The sequence below is a fragment of the Aspergillus brunneoviolaceus genome (assembly GCF_003184695.1).
Source record: "Aspergillus brunneoviolaceus CBS 621.78 unplaced genomic scaffold BO95scaffold_60, whole genome shotgun sequence".
In the NCBI taxonomy this organism is placed as follows: Eukaryota; Fungi; Ascomycota; class Eurotiomycetes; order Eurotiales; family Aspergillaceae; genus Aspergillus; species Aspergillus brunneoviolaceus.
Window position 1 is genome coordinate 71,258 of NW_020290790.1, and position 18,440 is coordinate 89,697.

At 53.0% G+C, this 18,440-nt stretch overlaps 7 protein-coding genes across 7 annotated transcripts; all 7 read right to left on the reverse strand.

Moving 5' to 3' along the window:
- Positions 1–2,254: 2,254 nt before the first annotated feature.
- Positions 2,255–4,742, reverse strand: BO95DRAFT_224405 (MFS transporter). Its single transcript, XM_025581220.1, has 3 exons — positions 4,203–4,742; positions 3,757–4,146; positions 2,255–3,704 (listed from the first exon to the last, which is right to left on the reverse strand). Exons 1-3 carry the CDS (start codon positions 4,587–4,589, stop codon positions 2,697–2,699), a joined length of 1,785 nt encoding a protein of 594 aa, XP_025439375.1. The 5' UTR covers positions 4,590–4,742; the 3' UTR covers positions 2,255–2,696.
- A 1,507-nt stretch (positions 4,743–6,249) lies between these two features.
- BO95DRAFT_455486 (sugar porter family MFS transporter) lies at positions 6,250–8,071 on the reverse strand (the record flags this gene model as incomplete). The annotated part of the gene is made up of 5 exons (XM_025588340.1): positions 6,250–6,540; positions 6,594–6,944; positions 6,995–7,046; positions 7,101–7,837; positions 7,904–8,071. The coding sequence occupies 5 exons, from the start codon at positions 8,069–8,071 to the stop codon at positions 6,250–6,252; spliced, it is 1,599 nt and encodes a 532-aa protein (XP_025439376.1).
- Positions 7,932–8,598, reverse strand: BO95DRAFT_224713 (uncharacterized protein). Its single transcript, XM_025581221.1, has 2 exons — positions 8,113–8,598; positions 7,932–8,044 (listed from the first exon to the last, which is right to left on the reverse strand). The coding sequence occupies exon 1, from the start codon at positions 8,506–8,508 to the stop codon at positions 8,149–8,151; it is 360 nt and encodes a 119-aa protein (XP_025439377.1). The 5' UTR covers positions 8,509–8,598; the 3' UTR covers positions 7,932–8,044; positions 8,113–8,148.
- Positions 8,599–9,503: 905 nt separating this feature from the next.
- On the reverse strand, positions 9,504–9,965 carry BO95DRAFT_445585 (uncharacterized protein). The gene has a single exon (XM_025587180.1). It carries the CDS (start codon positions 9,913–9,915, stop codon positions 9,547–9,549), a length of 369 nt encoding a protein of 122 aa, XP_025439378.1. The 5' UTR covers positions 9,916–9,965; the 3' UTR covers positions 9,504–9,546.
- Positions 9,966–11,118: 1,153 nt separating this feature from the next.
- BO95DRAFT_445588 (uncharacterized protein) lies at positions 11,119–11,938 on the reverse strand. The gene has a single exon (XM_025587181.1). It carries the CDS (start codon positions 11,785–11,787, stop codon positions 11,617–11,619), a length of 171 nt encoding a protein of 56 aa, XP_025439379.1. The 5' UTR covers positions 11,788–11,938; the 3' UTR covers positions 11,119–11,616.
- Positions 11,939–12,415: 477 nt separating this feature from the next.
- Positions 12,416–13,921, reverse strand: BO95DRAFT_348746 (Zn(II)2Cys6 transcription factor; the record flags this gene model as incomplete). Its single annotated transcript, XM_025582010.1, has 2 exons — positions 12,416–13,799; positions 13,872–13,921. Coding segments are annotated over 2 exons (1,434 nt in total), but the record flags the coding sequence as incomplete, so codon positions are not given.
- A 974-nt stretch (positions 13,922–14,895) lies between these two features.
- BO95DRAFT_369843 (fungal specific transcription factor domain-containing protein) lies at positions 14,896–17,458 on the reverse strand (the record flags this gene model as incomplete). The annotated part of the gene is made up of 6 exons (XM_025582891.1): positions 14,896–15,287; positions 15,344–15,651; positions 15,704–15,798; positions 15,852–16,853; positions 16,994–17,097; positions 17,368–17,458. The coding sequence occupies 6 exons, from the start codon at positions 17,456–17,458 to the stop codon at positions 14,896–14,898; spliced, it is 1,992 nt and encodes a 663-aa protein (XP_025439381.1).
- Between the last annotated feature and the right edge of the window lie 982 nt (positions 17,459–18,440).

Below are 18,440 nucleotides of genomic sequence, written 5' to 3' on the forward strand. Positions count from 1 at the left end.
GTTCCTGACCCCAACTCACCAGCAGTGCTCCACTAGCTTACGCCATCCTTCTGCAACCCCTCGGAGCCCCTAGGGCCCTAGGGCTAGCCCCCGTCCCCCTAACGGTCTTGGCAATGCACCGGGTGGATTTGGCTGCCCCCCCCCCCCGTGCCAAGCCTTTCTCTCTCTTTCCCCTCCCGCCGGAGCTGAGTAATTTGCCCCGCCTCATTCGTGGAATATCCTCGGTTGCTGGAGATGATCTGCACGGGTATACGTACTTTGGACGAGCTGGTCGCGTACATGTTGTTTATTCACGGGGGTTGTCCTTGGCAGGGCGGAGCAAAGTCCAGCGTTTATGTACCGCGCCCAGAACATATGAGGAAGATTATGCAGCACCCTGCGGATTTAGGGTTGTGAGTCAGCGGGAAGTCTATTTTCCAGTGACGTTGGCTCTTGGCTCGGTTGGTTTCATCGGGAGAAGGACCGGGGTTGTGTATGGATGGACTGTTGAGGGGAGATGAGTGTGATTGAAAGCACGCAGTTCATATGTGCTCCGACACGTGGATTTGCTTGGTGATTGTTGGATTGGAAAGCAGGGTATATTTCTTCAATCAGAGGACATGCATGCATGCATACTGGTCCAGGTAACGCTTGCATTATGTCTACTATTACTTATTGCAAACGAGGTCACGGTTCTAGTGGGATGGAGGGTGGACGAATCGGAGTCAAACAGGGTCCATCCTAGCCGAGGCTGGACGTCCAGTCGACCCTGAGTTGGAGTCATCCGGTGTTCCACCTTGGATCTGAAGGAGGGAACAGAAAAAGAACGGCATCTAGAACCGAGAGACCTGCCGAAGACGTAGTCATCCTTGGCTATACGTATCACATTATCTATGCAACAAAGAGCTAGGATCAAATCAGGTCAATGAAGCAATCAACTACGAGATGTGCTTGGTTCTGTGACCAGAAGCTTGTGGGATGCTAGAGGCGTAGCTTCATCGGCTATCCCGAGGCCTAATCCCAGCCCACGGAGTAAGTCGACGATGCTATGCCAAGTTATAGTGTAAATGTTCGGCACTGAAGTTTTGTACTTAGAATTATAGGACTTTATCCACTAGACCTATCGCAAGTAAAGACTTGACTATGGGTCTAACAGGTAGAACCCTTAGTAGGTCAGGATACCCAAGGCTATTTATTGTTCCAACTCCGAATCAGAAAAAATAATTAAAACAAATAAGAAACGATAAATCTTCTTCGTGTCTAACGGTGACAGATAGGAGATTTTCCCTCTCCGAGATTCCTTTGCGTACATAATAGAATCATTCTTTCTGACGTCAGGACCGGCTCTTCCTCAGCGTTAAAAAAATACACAGCTCAGCGGCAGGAACCCGCCAATCCATTTATGGAATGCTTTGGACCCGAGCAACTTCATCTTCACTTGGGCTCTCTATTCCTTCCAAATTCCACACTTTCTTCAACACACGTGGGTCATCCTCGGAGAGCAGCCTGGGCTCTCGAGTTGAGTTGATCAGTCCTGTCCAAGTTACACATTTCGAGCAAAGTAGAGTATATGTGTAGAATGCACTTCGACGGTGGCAAGCAGTGGACACAGCGTCGAGGACAGTAGAGCGCGTCGCCACTAGCCACATCCAACTCTGATATCAGAGAGTGAGCGTACTGCTCCCTCGTGACCGTCTATACGCCTTGCTAATCAACTGGAACGATGGATCCTGGCCCAGAAGACTTGTCGAATTTAAACATCTTTTTCTTTGTTTTTTTTTTCCCTTGTTCTCTCTCTCCCTTTTCTCTCCTTTTTTTGACTCTTCTTCTGACTTTTCTCCTCTTTTCCCTTGAACAAGATGCTAATTGGTGAAGAGTACAGACAGGGCATACATAACCGTACCTGTGCCGAGAGAAAGATCGAGCATCGAGCATCGAGCATCGGGAATAGACGACCCCAGACCGGTATGTGAAACCTCCTGCTACAGCGCCGCCAGGCTCGGGATCAGCCCCAGATCCTGATTTTGATGAATGTAGAGCATGATCGGGCTTCTTCAACATTACTTACTCTGCTCCGATGTCAATGTTGGCAATGAGAGAATGCCTCGAGCCCGAGTCCCGGAGGCACCTCATGTTGCTGGGAAGCACCTAGCGAGACGAGAAGAAGGTCCGAGTCAGTGCTCGCCCCGAGGGAACGAACCTGGTTGTAGACGAAATGATTGACTGGCCAAGTTGGTTAAACAGTAACGGCAAGAGTGATGCTTACTTGGGTACTGACCTGCCCAGCGTATTACGTGCTTTCCTGTCCGAGTGAGTAAGATGTTACTGGCTGTGGATTTCTAGATATATATGGCAGTCGAGAGAGGGGGTACGCTCGGCTGGCTATAATTCCGAGTTGCTCGGGTCGAAAGGATTCCTTCCATATTTGGACTCGGGCATGGAAATGACTACCTTATCCCCATGGCTATACTAGTATTCAAGGCGAGTGCTGACTTATCTCTTATACAAGAGGTAATGAGGTCAAGTGCTTCAGTCTGACCTTGTAGACTCATCGTCCACGGTGTGATAGAAGCAAAACACTTACCCTTGCCAAGCAAAGCGTACAAGATGGATATGCGCGAAATTGCCATTACATTCCAGCGGGAACCTACATACGCCACAATGAGCACACGTATACCATTTATTGAATGGCGTATCTACCCACATCTCTCTAAAACTCATCCCGCAGCGTACGGACTCATCTTGCGCAGCCGCTCGCCGAACCGCCACAGCAGAAGCGGCGCAGGGATCCCCAGCCCAATCGACACAAACGCCAAAAGACTATTGCCCCACCCGTACCCGAGCGCCTGGTACATGTAGCTCGCGAACAGGGGGAACCCGAAGCCGGCCAGCGAGCGCATGCAGGCGACGGCGGCCAGGGCGCTGGCCGCGAAGCGCGTGTACGAGTCGACGATGTACGTCTGCACGCACTGGAAGGTGATGATGTTGCCCAGCCCGTACAGCATCGCGCCGATGTTGGGCGCGATCCAGTGGCGGTGCGTCTCGGCCGTCCAGCCGTAGATGAACAAGCCGGCGGGCACGAGAACGGCGCCGAGGTACAGCAGCGGGACGCGGAATTCCGGCCGCCCGACGCCGCCGCTGCGGGCCTTGAGGCGGCGGTAGATGCGGTCGTTGAGCGGGGCGCAGAGCTGGGAGCCCAGCCAGAAGCCCAGGCCGAGCGAGATGTAGTTCAGCCCGCCGATGCCGGTGGATTCGTGGTAGTAGTCCGGGCTGGTCCACAGGGTCGGGAACGTCGCGAGCACGAGGTACATGGTGCCGTAGATGTAGGCGAGGTACAGCGCCAGCAGCTGCACGATGGGCTGCGTGCCAAGGAGTCGGAACGGACGCATCAAAGCGCTCCGCATCACCTCGCCCAGCGTGCGGTTGGCGCGTTCGTGTTCCGTCTGGTAGGCTTCATCGGACGTCTCTTTACGCAGGCGTTGGGCGCGTTTGCGGAGAATTACCGGGGCGTAGGTCTCGCGGAGGAAGAACAGACCGGCGAACTGGATCATGGCGTCGGCGATGGAGGTGGCGTAGAACACCCAGCGCCACGTGGTGTTCTCGGCGATGAATCCACCGGCAATGGGGCCGACGGCGGGACCGAGGAGCGGAGCTAGACTGTAGATAGCGACACTCTTGCCTCGCTCTTCGGGTCTGAAGCAGTCGGAGAGTACACCACCGCCGATCTAGCACGTAATTAGCGACACAACCGATGCCTAGCCACGATGCAGCACTCACTGCCAACGGGGCACTTCCGCCCAGGCCGGCCAAAAACCGGAAGACGATCATCTGAGCCTTGTTCTTCGAGAAGCCGCAACAGATGTTGAAGACGAGGTAGAACAGGTTGGCGAGTTGCAGCACAATCACTCGCCCATAGATCTCGGACAGCGGACCCAGGAACAGCGGGCCGACCGCATACGCCAGCACAAACACCGACAGCGTCATGCTGAGGGTGACCTCGTCCGTGATGTGAAAGTCCGACCCGATAGCCGTCAACGCGGGTGCAACCATCGACGACGACACCGGCGAGATGAAAGTGAAGCATGATACCGTGACCACGGCCGCCCACTTCTTCTTCATTGGCCAGTTCTTCGGATTGTCGGGGTCATCAGGTCCATTCCATGTCACCTAATAAGAGGAATATCAACTATCTAGATCCCGAGCAATACAAGAGCAGCACATACCAGCTTAGGATCATTTTCAGGCCGTGCCGTCCTGGACTTCTCCAACGCCGCCGCCGCCGCCGGGGGGCCAGCAGCTTCCAGATCGCGATCTCGCTCATTCACAATCCCACCGCGGACCTCCACAACTGGCTCATCGCTCTTCTCTCCATCTTCGTCAGAGTCCGTCTCTAGCGCATGATCACTGTGGTACACGGACTGATCATCCAGATGTTTTCCCGAATGAACCCTATCAATCTGTGCCGTGCTGTGCCTGGAGCTAGACCGCCGGAAAGACCCAAGCCTATATGGACGCTGTGGCTGGGTGCCTGGCTCGGTGCTAGATGAAGAGGACGAGGATCTCGACCGCGTGGATCTACTCGACTCGGATGGTGCAGCGGGTTTGGACATTACCACCAGATGAACTCACCCACACATGTCAGGGTGTATTGCTTGGCGGCCAAGAAACCAGAAAAGGACAGAAGAAAGCTTAGCGGCCACCAGAAGGAAAGAGGGAAAATTCGAGAAGCACACCAAGGGTAAGAAAAACCGGCGGGCCGCAACAGATCTGGGGACACTCCATTGTTATAAGCCCTACTACTACCTATCAAGGGAGATACGAAAACCCCGACAGTGGGAAAAAAGAGAATTCGGCGACCCAATTGGCAGCTACGCAGCAAGCAAGCAAGCAAGCAACGTGCGGTGATAACAGACAGATTAAGTCCGGTGATGAGTTTTTGCAACCGCAGTCCATGATTGTGTACTTCTTATTGGCTGCAGAGTGGTGGAGTGACTGTTTCCAGGCAAGAGGTGGAGAATGCGTTGCACCCGAGGCGGCCTGGGCCGAGGCGACGCTGGCCGAAACAGGCTAGAAACTGGGAGATGATAAGAGTCTGCGTTGTTGCGGTGACTGCTGGCTGCGTTGGTCATATGTACGTCGATATGATCGAAGGTTGCGGGTGGACCAAGTGATAAGGGAGAGCGAGAGCAATGAGTCGCAAACAGGGAATTGGAAAGGTTGGAGGAATGGCCGGATCGAAGCATTCTGGATGAATACGGCTATTCGGAACTCGGCACCACGTCACGTGGTTTATTCTCCGCCTGTCTCAGTAGACCACCGCTAGGCTCACCGCCCTGCTTGTCAGGCAGAAGTACCGGCTGACACATCCTCCATTACGTCACTGGTCAATCTTCCTCCGCAGCTCAACTCATTGAATTAGCACAATTGCTCTGCATATTCAGCTCTTCTATCCTCTTATGTACAGCCCTCTTTTCTCCAAAGCCGAGTCCACTTTGTTAAGCAACCTTAGAAAAAAAGCCGTTGGGGACAGTCTGACTACGAGCAATCCGAGGACACCTGGAAATATACAGGGAGTAAGATAGCGTCAACGATAGGCAGACACATGTAGCTACAACAAATCATTAACACATCGAGATATCAAACTTGACAGGCCTAGAGTACTGACTAGGCGCTATCAACTGCATTTTTTCGAATTCGCAAAATCATTTCACGAGGTTTGGATTGGACGCCACTAGTGAATGGATCAAATAGCTGCAGGGCAGCATTCAAACGTTATATACTTTAAGCATAACAAGATAGAATTAAAGTTAGATTGAGTAAGGTTGGAAATTACCGAATAGACGAGCAGACCGGATGTCTCCGCAGAGGCAGCAAAAACTAGGTTCAACATTCAACTGAGGCTGGTCGTCCCCGAGGCCCCGGTCTCCCATGTGTTGAATCAGGGCGATCTTGGAAGCCTATCGCATACTATGCATGATTTATCATGGAATTAATATTTAACTTGCTCTTGCTCGGTATTGCTATTCCTGAGATTGTGCAAAATGAGCCCTCCTACGTCCTACACTACGTAGTTCAAACATACTGGCGAGCCAAGTATCAAAAATGACCAAGTGACTGTCATTAGATTTGCACTCACCCAAAGGGCAAGTGAGTAATTAGAACCATTAGTACATAAGCGTAAACCCATGGGTATTCATCCGTCCAAATCCTAAAAGCACAGCAGCGCCTCACCACCTTCACTACCAACACCTGCAGACCCTCACAGTTCACTTAAACCTCCTGGTGAATCACCTCAGCCTCCGCCTTTTCGGCAACAGTCTTGTCGGTGATGCCCATCTCAGAGGCAAAAGTGCCGTGGGGCTTCCATCCTGCCGAGGTACGGGGGGTGGTCTCCTCCATCATCTTATCCACCTGCTCCAGGGTGAGACCCTTGGTCTCTGGGATGAGGAAGTAGGTGTAGACGAAGCAACAGGCGCACAGGGAACCCCAGATGAAGAACACCTTGGCACCCAGGTTACCCTTGTCCTTGTCGACCATGTAGGGGGTGATAACGGCAATAATCTAGTAAGGGGTTAGACGCACGAAGCCAAGACACATCGGGGTTGAAAACTTACGCAGTTCCAGAGCCAGTTAGAGGCGGTCGACAGAGCCACACCGCGCGACCGAACGGGCAGAGGGAAAATCTCACCGATCACGACCCAAGCACCAGGTCCCCAAGTCGAGGCAAAGAAGAAGATGTAGATACAGATGAACGAAATCATAGCACTGACGGCCGACTTGTTACCACCGTCAGTGACACCGACGATAGCGACGATGAATTGACAGATGACCATGCCCAGAGCACCCCACAGGAGAAGTGGACGGCGACCGATGCGTTCAATGGTGTAGAAGGCGATCGGGGTAGAGCAGACGTTGACAATAGTCGTGATCATGCTGATGAGGAAGGGGTTGTCAATGGTTCCAAGCTATCGGCCATGTTAGAAAAGCTCATGGTTAGGGAACGGAGCAAACTCACCGACTGGAAGAAGGTAGTTCCAAAGTAGAACACGAAGTTGACACCAGTCCACCTAGGCAAGTTAGTATGAGAGATTCAGATAATCAAAGCGTACTGGAAAGCTTACTGTTGCATCATTTGCAGGGAGGTACCCAGAATAGTCCGGCGAAGATTGCTGTTGGGAGTCCAGAGGCTACCACGGAAGCAGTTGAACCAGCTGTTGAAGTAACCACTCTGAGGGATAACCTGCATCTCATACTCGTGATTGGCGACAATCTCCGCAAGCTCCTCCCGGATGTAGTCGGAATCCTGAGACTGGCCGCGGACACGTGCCAGGACCTCAGCGGCCTTGTGGAGGTTACCCTTCTTGACGAAGTAACGGGGCGACTCAGGCAAGAAGAAAAGACCGATGCCGAGAATCAAAGCCCAGGCGATCTGGAGACCAATAGGAATGCGGTAGGAGCCCGAGTCGGTACGGTTCTCCGTGCCGTAGTCGACACAGGAAGCCAGCATGAGACCGATGGTGATACAGAACTGGTATCCTGACACAATGGCACCACGAACCTTGCGAGGGGCGATCTCGGACATGTACAAGATGATGATGGCGGAAACGAAACCGACACCAAAACCAGCAATGAGACGGCCTACCACCAACAGAGCGACACTGCTGGAAGCTGTCTGCAAGATGACACCGATAATGAAGATACCACAGCCGCTGATGATGGTGAACCGACGACCGAGCCAGTCAGACAAGTCACCAGCGATGAGAGCCCCAAAGAAAGTTCCAGCAGAGAGAATCGAGGTAATCAAAGACTTTTTCCAGGAGGGCAAAACGAATTTATCGGTGGGAGTAGTAGCATAATCCTAAGCCAGCTGGGGTTAGTGTCGCGTGACGGAGTGGATGGGGATCGCAGAGGCAGAACCACATACCAGACCCTCGAAGCGTTCGATAAAGTAGCGCATGCCCATGACACCACTGATATAACCGGAGTCATAACCGAAGAAGATACCACCAAAGGCAGCAAAGGCACACATCAAGTAGGCCTTGACTGTGACGGGGGCCTCGACCCGCTGGCCGTTCACCGTGCCGTCAGCCATGATGACTGGTAGGAGTTGGGCAGGCTGTGGTGATGTGATACTCTATGTAAACCAAGGAGGTATAGACAGCGAGATAGTCACAGCACGGGAAGAAGTATGACACAGGTGTCGAACCAAGACACACCAAGAGATGAGAAGTGTGAAGGTCGAAGGAAGAGAAGGAAGAGAAGGAAGAGAGTTGCGGTGAGAAGATGCACAAACAAACCGGCCGGGGGGGAGCTGCAGGCGTTTTTATAATCTGGAACCCCGATGAGGAAGGGGAAGGAAGAGGGAGAGGGGAAGAAGTTTGCATTCGGGCCAGACCCGGACCCGGGGAAGAAAGTGGATGGAAGTTGCCCACGGGGATTTCCCCAACCGTCGGGACCGTGAGGGAATGGAGCGAGAGTGCAGTGAAGTGAGTAGGTCAGTGAGTCTTCGTTCCTTCCCCGTTCCCCCATTCACTTGACTTCTTTTTGCCTTCGTCTTGCCCCGATTAGGAATGGACCCTTTCCTCGGTCAACGCCGCCATCTTCAGCGATTTGCCATCGTTCCGAGGACTGCCCGAGCAGACCCTCACTAGCTGGATATTCCAAAAATTGACCAGTCTAGGGTCTAGGTTGCTCTTCGCATTCCTTCTCGATGACCACCGCTCCCGAGTCCAGTTTGGAGCCGAGGGAGTCCAACCCTGGGTTTGTGTTTCAGTATCCACTTTGTCAAGTACAGTACTTGGAAGTGGATGGGGGGAGGGTGGTTTTCTTTTTTTCTTCCAGCCGCACATGGTACGACCGTAAGCATGGTTGGTACTAGTTGTCACTGGTTGGTTTAAGGCCGACCTACTATACTCCGATGAGTTCTAGTCAGGCCAGCCCAACCAGCGAGACACTATATACAGTACTCCCGTACACCCATGGAGTAAATGCAGGGTATGCTCACTAAGTGGGAAGAGTAGGTGTTTGCAGCAGTAGTTTGGGGTAGTAGTAGTAGTACTCCAGAGCAGTAGTACGGGGTAAGATCCCGATTCAGTCAAAAGGCGTCAACCATGTGCCAGGCGGGAGGTGCCTCGGGCTGGCTGACTGACTGACTGTCTGTCTGTTCTCTTCCAATCTCTCTCCCTCTCCCTCCAAGTTCCAACTCTATTGTTCCAGCCAACGAAAGGCTCGGGTCATAACCGGCGAGCCACTCGGGCAAGGCCCTCTCGTCGCTTGAAGAACCACCGCGGTGATTGGGTGGAGCGAGCTGGGGTCGGAAATTTTCCCCTACCACGTGTGCCGTCTGGGGGGGGGGGGAAGCAAGAATGAGGTCTCCACCAGCACGGGGAGGGATTGGGTGAACAATGCTGGATTTTAAGGTTAGGCGCTGGGTCGGGGCTAACCGACTTCAGCTCCAGCCCGGGGTTCAGGTACTTTAGTGACTGGTCTAGTCTCGTCTCAGACAGTCAGACTCTCCTCTCACTTCCCTCGTCCCGCATCACGAGTTCCAATCCGGGGTTGAATTTTTCAGGTAAGCGAAATGCCCAGACCTGGAAACTGCAACCCCAAGCCCAGCCCAGCCTGAAGCCCCCGGGAAACAACTTGCGTCTGACCACCACTGACCAACCACTGCCAAATTCGATTTACCTTACCATTGAGATGCTCTGTAACCTCTTGACTTTGGGGTTTGACTTTGAAATTTGCCTTCTGACATCTTAGCTTCTTTGTCATTAATCGATCGGATCTGACCGACGTGGTGTGCATGGGAGTAGTAGGACACGTATCTAGGATCTGGGGTGGTAGACGAGGGTATCGCCACTGCCTGGGGTGGGGTTCAGGTCGCGGAGAGCACAGCAGGCCCAGAAGCGAGAGAGAGAATCGGGAGAGGGGTGACATGCCAAGAGACTTGGCAATTACAAAGGTTGCACCCGCAGCAGCAGTTTTTTTTTTTATCTTTTTTCTCTGTTTTTCCCCCCTTGGCACCACCTACCCGACTTTCCCCCCTCCTCCTCTCACTCCTCCTCCTCTTCCCCCCCAGGTTTGTTGTTGGTCCCTCCCCCGTTCCTTTCAAATGCGGGGGGGAAGAGAAAAATCGGAGTTGAATCCCGTGCACTTCTCCCAAACTTCCAATCCATGGATCGGTTCCGGTGAGTGTTTTGCGTTAGGTAGCAAAGGAATATGACAGTCAACAATAACGTGCACTCATACCATTACTGTAAGCTAAGGTGGTACTGTGATCCCGCTACAAATAGCCTACCTACTCCGTAGACTACCTTACCAGCAGGATACGAAGGGCATTTTCCCTCCCAAGACCGTGGAACAGACCTCATTGGGCGTATTCGCGCCACCTCGTGTCTTGGCTGGGTTTTTGCCGTGTGGCACACACACACACACATTCTGTTTCTCTCTGTCACCCACGCTCCTTTCCGCCCCCAGACTTGTCCTTCCTTCCTTCCTTCCTTGCTGGCTTGCTTGCCGGCTTGACTGGCCTGCTGCAGTGGTTGAATTTTCCTTCCAAATTGTAAAAGTGGGAATGGTTTCGGAGTCGGGTTCGTTCCCGGAACTGCTCCAGGAATCACCACGCACCCTGTAAAATGGTCTGATGCGGTGTCATGATTGTGTATCCCCCCTTTCCAACCACATCTGGGGATTCCCTTGGCAATTTGAAGTCATTTCGGTCGGCTTCTCGCATCGAGTCACGTCGCATTTTCACGGAACCGAACAACGGAATTGACTAACTTACTGCCTACCTTAGTAAGTTACCTAGTAGTCACCAAGATCAATCAAGCCATTGGTGACTATCTTGGAACCCCCGGCCCTGAGTCCTTTTCCCCCATCAGACTCTCTGCACAACACACCAATCAATTCCTGGCATCGATCATTCCATGGTTCAGAGCATCGGAGGCAGGTAGCACCGTGACTGGTCATTACCCCGGGGAGGAAGAAGCCACCGTTTGGATGGATGCACGAGCCTCTTCCTCGCTACTAGGTACCTACTAGGCTTGCTTGCGCTGGCGGGTTTGCCTCTTGCCTTTTGAGTCCTGTAGGGCCGAACGGTTGGGTTGGGCATGATCCGGCTCGAAAGAACGCCAACGGGAAAATGACCAATTGCAGTTGGGGTTGCGGAGAAGAGACATCGTCCCCGTGTTTTGCTCCACGCCAGCAGTCTCCGTCTGTCCTAACCTGGCTCTTCTTGCGCTTGTCATGCGCATACTAATTTCAATCCTCCCATCCCGAACTTTCTCCATATTACTCATTACTCCACACCGGTACAGGTCTTAACCTCTGTCACGTCGTATTTCTTTATTCGTGTCTCAAGCGAGACTGCTCCCTTCTGTCTAGCATGTCCCCGTCAACCCCATGACCTAGACAAGCTTGCGCCAATCGATATGGCTTTTCCATAAGCTCCCTCGTCCTGCAAGTGGCCGCTGACCCACAACCACGCGACCAGCCCTTGCGTGCATCCTGGTCCCGTTGGCAATAGACTAGGTGGGATTGTGTGGCTTCTGGCGGGGGGGTTCGTTCTTGGACGGACAGCAGACTCGGCACTTGGTGTCGGATATCATGCTCCATAGAGAGCAAAGTAGAAGTCTTGGCTTAGACAATTGAGTAAAGCCTGTTTCTGATGGTTTCGGCCACCATCTCCCAACTTTCCAGCTTGGTGTTCCGTTCCAATCCCCCGATCCTGGAGCATTCCTTGAGATCTGGAATACCGAATTGTGACTGGAAAGACTGCTCTTTTACATGCCGATCATGTGAGTAGGCCATGAGATTCACCATTACCCACCCCGTGGCTGCCTCTCTGAAACCGCATCGTATTGGCTTTACCTGGCTCATGGGGTGGGAAGAGGGGACAGGTACTGACTCGTGTAAGCAGTCCTTTACCTATGGACCGTGATGCACGGACTGTCACAACGGCATGCCACTACCCGAATCCTAGACCAGAACCTCGAGATTGCGGATCCCGACGTGATGCCGAGAGAGACCGCTGCTCATTTTGCTGCCGATTAAGTAATCGGAATCTGGTGTTGTCAACCTGAGGACCCGCTCTTGCACGCGTTGTATCGATTGATTCCCAGTTCACTAGAGGATCAGAGAAAGAGTGGGTCGAGTCGTGTGCGTAATCCTTGACTTTGTAATGTCAATGCACGGACCTACAAAGATACCTTGGAGGTCTGCCCATTCCTCGGGGAGATGTATCGTATGGAGCTGGCCAATACCAGTTTCAGGGCACAGCTGATCTGTCGGGAAGGACTCCAGCCTGGACCAAAAGAGGAGCGCACGGCCACCCGGCCATGGGTTGAGTAAGATCATGCAGATACCGCTCTACCTCCTCATCATTCTTGAGAGTCGAACGTCCCGTGACCCTTGTCAACTGTTCGCTCAGCTGGTCTTCAAGAAGCTGCTGGTCCGACAAATCGTTCGGAGTGGTGGCCAGCTCGGCCCGGATCCGAGCTCGCAGATCGCCCTCCAGCATCTTTTCGGCTAGATGGGCGTGAAACGCTGAGCTATACGGCCCCTCGCAGTGCGGCCAAGCATGAAGCGCCATGATCGCTCGCCAACGGTCACGGAAGTCCGGTGATAAGACGGCTACCAAGAATAAGGGCGAGATAATCCCGTTGTCGAACATGATCGCCGGCCGTTGGGGGCCAAGTTTTGCGATGATCGCTTCGGATGTCGTAAGAATTTGTTGGCATTCAGAAGCAATGCTCGCGATGTATGCAGGTCCAGGGAGCGCGAAGGTCGTACGCAGACCCAAACAGAGCCAATGGAGATTGACCTTGAGTATGTCGGCCCCGACCTGGCCCCTGAGTCCAAGGGAGGCGTAATGTCGGAGACGAAAGTCCCGCATGGCCCGCTGAGCTTGATCCACCAGCGCGAGGAGTGTCAACTGCTCACGGTACAACGAGGCATAGAGAACGGGATCGTGCTCTTTATCAGACGGCCAGGCCCGCCTCATGTACGCATGCGTCAGTGTCGTGAGGGGATCAAGTGCCCTGCGTCCTTCGGCAACGCTCCGGATTGTTTGCCACTGTGCTGCAGTCGAATCCAATCGAGCCTCTTCCCGAATCTCAAGCAACGGTGCCTCGCAGCCGAATTGTGTCGAATGTATGTCGAGATGTCGCAAAGCAGTGACGATGTGCCAATCGACGGGCGATCCCTGTCGATTTCGGAACACCGGCTTACCCTGGCGATGAAGCTCATTCAGAATGCGCAGGCCGCCCTGCAGGTGCAGGAAGGCTGCGTCGAACTCCCTCCACACCAAATCCAACATGACAAAGAGGATACAGCAAAGCAGTACCACCTGCGGCAACAGTGGGTCCTGGGGGTTCCGTTGCCTGAGCAGGGCAAACGCGCGCGCCGCCTGATCGGAAGCGAATAGGTTCCACGGACTCTGCTGTTTCTGCGGGCGCAGCCCCATGCCGGTGATCTGACACTCCTGGTGAGCAGCCGCCAGCGCCATCGTAGCGTGACAGACCGCCGGGTCCAGCTGGGCCATCTGCAGCACTAACTGGTGCCACAACGGGGAATCAAATGCCCCCAGAATATCCGGGATCGTGCGTCTTTGGAAGAATGCGAAACAGCGTCGTTCATCGGCTGTGGTGATGCAGCGGATCTTGGTTGTGACCGTCAACGGCAACTGGGGAGATGTTACCCGCTGCCGTTGAGCGTTGTTTGGGCGAGGTAATGGGGAGGGGTCGTAGCCCTCGCATGTTCTTCCTGTGGAGGTGCAGTTGTAGCAATGGCCAGGGGTCTCATCGCATTTGACCCGACGTGCGCTTATCATCCGATTAGTTTAGATCCGATCATAAATGATGCTCATAACGTCCGCTAGCAAGGAGGACCCTTACCGGCAGGTTCGACAGCCCGTGCGCGACCGTGTGCCGCCTGACCGACGTCGCTTGTAAGAAAGAAGAGCTTGGGCTTCGCTGCTCTCGAGATGATACATTTCTTGTCACTTGTGAAAGATGGGGGAGAGGGACGAAGGATCACAACGGACCGGTCCGTTCAACAAAAACTTGGATGGATGGAGACTCGGTTAAGTTGCGTGTCGGTCCTGACCCCTAAGGAGAGTGGATGTGAGCCGGTCGCAACACTATCGCGTTAGGTTGGCGATAATTCGTCCTCGGGCCCCATTTCTACTACTCCGTAGTAGATACTAGTACTCATGTAGTTGGTGGATCTTCATCTTTTCGGACATTCAACCACTCGGAATCCATTTCCAACAAGAGCCGCGGCAAGTCATTTGTCAAGCCACGCTTGGCATTCTCTCCTCGTTGATGTTGACCTGATGAATGCCTCGCATCGAAGTCCATCTTCGCCCCTGGCCTTCGCAGTGGCATGAGGGGTGGGGTTACCCACCCAGGTGTGGTAATGTACTTGAATAATGTACTTGTAGGAAACATGGTGAGGCAACAAGAAGAGATTTAGGAGGAGAGAGAGATAAATGCTGATGGAAAGAGCAATTGGGGGACTGAGAAGGGAGCGGCAGCTGAGGCCGCCTCGGCTGACTAAGATCTCACTGAAAGTCGGTTCTCTGGTCAGGGAGCCGTCAATGTACTCGGTAAGTTAAATTGCAGTAGTGAGTATTGTTTCAGAATGTCCTCCGTGAGGGCTTGTCTATATCCTCTCCTAGATATATGAACTCCCTAAGCAGAATTGCTGATATACAAACCTCCGAGCCCTACAGGTCTCTCCCCAAGAGTACCCACGAAACTCCGAACTACCTACCAGTACCCCATGACCACCTCCCAAGCATGAGCGCAAACCCACAAACGCCGTACTAATGCATACAATGAAACATATCAGGCTCGCAACGCCTCTCACAAGCAAGTGCTCTAGGCCATACAGGCATGCATTGCTCCTAGGCTCAAGTCAATCTTTGTCATCATTCAGCAGGACCTTCAACTTCTCCAACTTGTCCTCGCACTTCACCTCCAGCCCCATGACCACATCCATACTTTCCTTCCTGGTGATGAGCAGGTGACACACCAGCCAGAAGTTATAACCGTTCTTGTAGAACCCCATGGAAGCCCATTCGTGGTTGGATACGGCACTTTGCAGCGTGAGCCAGTGTTCGCGCCAGCGGGCTAACGCGACGCGAATAGAACCCAGCACGGAATTCTCCGGTGCAATCTGTGACCGGAATTTGTCGGGTGATGCAGGATCTGAAAGCTGGGTGGGTTGGGGTGGGGACTGGATTTGGGGCTGGTTGGAACGCGTGACGGAGGCAAGAGTCATATAGGTATCTATGAAGGCGTAAAGGACTATGATATGATCAGCAGTTGAAGCGATGTCAAGTGCAGTAGTGTTTATGACGTACGGTGGATGAGAATGAACATGTCAAGGATATTCATGTTTGGAAGTATCCCACTAGGATTCGTCGAAGAATCTGGAGAGAGTGGGAATGACATGTTTGGGGCGTTCGATCCGTCGAACAGGCTCTGAAATGCTTCTTTGATGGTAAAGCCTCGAGAATAATGGAATCCGATGTCTGTGTATGGATGTTCTAGATTGAAAAGTGCCTCTTGGCAGGGAAAATCACAATCCATTTCCACATGCGACAGGCGACACGGGTAGTTCTGGAAGAAGCAGAAGGCACAGTCGAGAAGAGAGATAATGGAAATAGTTCTATCAGGATTAGCAAGTAGTTGCGATTTAGCATTTTCTGTGAGGCAATTACCGAATGCGACACTCTGTCTGGATCCATTGCTGCTCTGAAGTAACGTCGGGGTGTTGGTGGCGACACTTGGTAAGGTTCATTCGACGAGCGACCTTCTCGGTGAGTTAGTAGCCCATTCCCCACGCGCTATGCTGGTAAATAAACATACCTTTGTGATTTCACTAAATCGGTTCTCCATGGCTCGATTGTGCGACATGCGAGAGCCTGACCAGTATTGCACAATACATATTATGAAACCAGCTTGGAAGTTCAAAAACTGGACCCAATCGTCTCCCTCATGAGGGAAGTTGGTCTTTCCCTTGCAAAACATGGAAGCGATATCGCTTTCTGGAGAGAAAACCTCGGTTGAGAAAATGTAAAGCTCCACGAAGTCCAACAATTGCTTGGCAGCATATGTTTCCTGTTCATCATTCGAATACATAGCACCCATGAATACCAATCCTGCCAGCAAAGGCAACGGAACGGTATTCAATTGCAGCGAGGCAAGGTGGACCATGGCGCAACTCGGATGCCAGTATCTGGCATACATCCAGACAAACTTCTGGATGCGCGCTGTCGTCAACAAAAAGCTAGCATTAGCGGCCAATCGCTGCTTCGCGTTAGCATCCAGGGAAACAGCCCAGGCTCGCGATAGAATCGCTTGCGAGAGTGCAGCAGCATAGGGCTGCTCCGGTACATACGGCTGTTCGCTGGGATGCGTCACGCTAGATTGGCCTGGCGGGAGACCCGCGCTAAACTCAGACCCTGTACTATACTGAGACGTGCCCATGAACTTCGGTGGGCCCTCGAACGGACCGTTGAAGAAATCAAGAAAGTTATCGTGGAAAAAGGAGCGTGCCGTGGGATCGGCTTCAATGAATGCCGGGGCGATATCCAACTGATCGAGTCCCATCTGATAGTCCAGCATTGTAGACCTTGCTTCCTTTAACCCCATCTGAGTATGATATTTCATACCCCGGCTGCGGTCGCTGCAAGGAGGGAGCCGAAACTCTTCGGTAAAGCTGTCGGAGCCACCATTCAAGAGAAAGCTGATCGAACCGCGATCGGAGGTACCAACGTAGTCCCCGCGATTGTTCGATTTTGCGCCTGTGCCTAGCTCAAGACCATTGGTCTGCTTTTTACGCTCATTGTTGCACGGAAGATTTCTTTTCTGGCAGGAACCACAAGGACTTTGCCCGTCGCATCGCAGCTTCATTGACGTGCACTAAGGCGAGAGAGAACTCGAATTAGAAACCATGCGCTGACGCTCCAGAAGCAGACGGCAGGAAAGGTAAGGAAGAAAGAAGTGACTTGCCGACTGGCAGGCATGTCGTCGCCTGCCCCTCTGCCCCGTTTCCGGGATCTTCTGGTCTCCGCGCTTGTCGCAATCCGTGTAGTGGTCGCGGAGGTTATCACTATAAAAGGACGCGTGGCCGTCAGCAACAAAGCACGCGGAACTCGTAAGGCGCGGGGTATGAGGGACTGGATCAATTACAGCGCCCCGGGACATACGCACCAGCGCGCGAACGACTCATTGCAGAAAATGCATGAGTAAGGCTTGACACCGGAGTCTATCCGAAACCCGAGAGTTCGTCCAGAATCAGTGAATTGTGGTGGAAGAGAACCGGCCCAGAGACAAGCAATGACCGGGGGGTGGTGGGGAACAAGGGAGTGATTGGACTTACGTCGGAGGTGATGGCGTTTGAGATGGTCAATGCGCGTGAAACCTCGCTGACAGATGGTACAACAGAAATGCTTGCTTGAAGCAGACTTCATGGTAAGTAACTGGTGCGCATCGGGGAGAAGTGGAAGGATTTGAGCCTGTGGAGGGGGAGATGGGGTAAACGGAGGTGGAAATATGGGGTAAAGGAGGGGGGGGGATCGGGGCAAAGGGCAGATCGGGAGCGGGCGGTGGAAACTCGGACGGAGCTGGTGGTGATGATGCCAGCAGTGGAGACGTGCCGGTAAAAGCGCGCAGCAAGCCCGGTCGATCGAACCGGGAACGACACGTCTGAGTGGTAGTCTAAAGAGAGTGGAGAGGATTGGGAGGAGGATGGATGAATGTCTAGACTGAACAAGGTATTGAGACAGATGCAGTCATCATGAAACAACCACAGTACGATGGAAAGAGAAGAACAAGAGCGAGATGGATGGATCTTTAAAAAGAAAGAGTCTTGGTCGACAGACAGGTTGGACTCCGGGCACTGGACTCTGAAGTGATTGATTGATTGATTGACTAGATGGTGGTGGAGTAGTGTGTGTATTTCTTTCGTTTCTGCAGTTCTGCAGCTTCAGGCTCCAGGCTCCAGGCTCCTGGCTCATGGCTGCCGGCTCAGAGCTGTCAGTGGTTGGAGCTGGAGGGGGCTGCATCTCTTCACTGCACCAGTTCCAATTCCTTCCCGCGCTCGATAAAGTCGCTGGTTCGCCTGCACACGCTAGACCGGTTTGGTTCGCAGTCCCGCCCACCTACTCAGTGACTGCACTGACTGCAGTTTGTCCGTACACCCCCACAATTTTCTTCCACTCGAGCTGGGAAAACCGGACAATGAGACCGACAATTAAGCCTCGACGTTTACGCAGGGAAACTTTATTCCTCTCTTCTCTTTGCATTACTATTCACCTCCCCCACCTTCCCCCCCCCTTCAAAATCCAGGCTCCCAATCTCACCTCCCACGAGTGACGTCCCATTTACACTACCAACCTTGGTAACCATCTCAACTCCACTCTGTAAAAGCAGGACTGCCCGTTCTTGTACCTC

Coding starts and splice junctions, on each gene's coding strand:
- BO95DRAFT_445588 (XM_025587181.1), bottom strand. CDS start 11,787: ATGGCCTACTCACATGATCGGCATGTAAAAGAGCAGTCTTTCCAGTCA.
- BO95DRAFT_445585 (XM_025587180.1), bottom strand. CDS start 9,915: ATGTCACCCCTCTCCCGATTCTCTCTCTCGCTTCTGGGCCTGCTGTGC.
- BO95DRAFT_224405 (XM_025581220.1), bottom strand. CDS start 4,589: ATGTCCAAACCCGCTGCACCATCCGAGTCGAGTAGATCCACGCGGTCG. Junction 4,147..4,202: donor CTGAAAATGATCCTAAGCTG/GTATGTGCTGCT, acceptor TCCTCTTATTAG/GTGACATGGAATGGACCTGA. Junction 3,705..3,756: donor GCGGAAGTGCCCCGTTGGCA/GTGAGTGCTGCA, acceptor ATTACGTGCTAG/ATCGGCGGTGGTGTACTCTC.
- BO95DRAFT_224713 (XM_025581221.1), bottom strand. CDS start 8,508: ATGGGGGAACGGGGAAGGAACGAAGACTCACTGACCTACTCACTTCAC.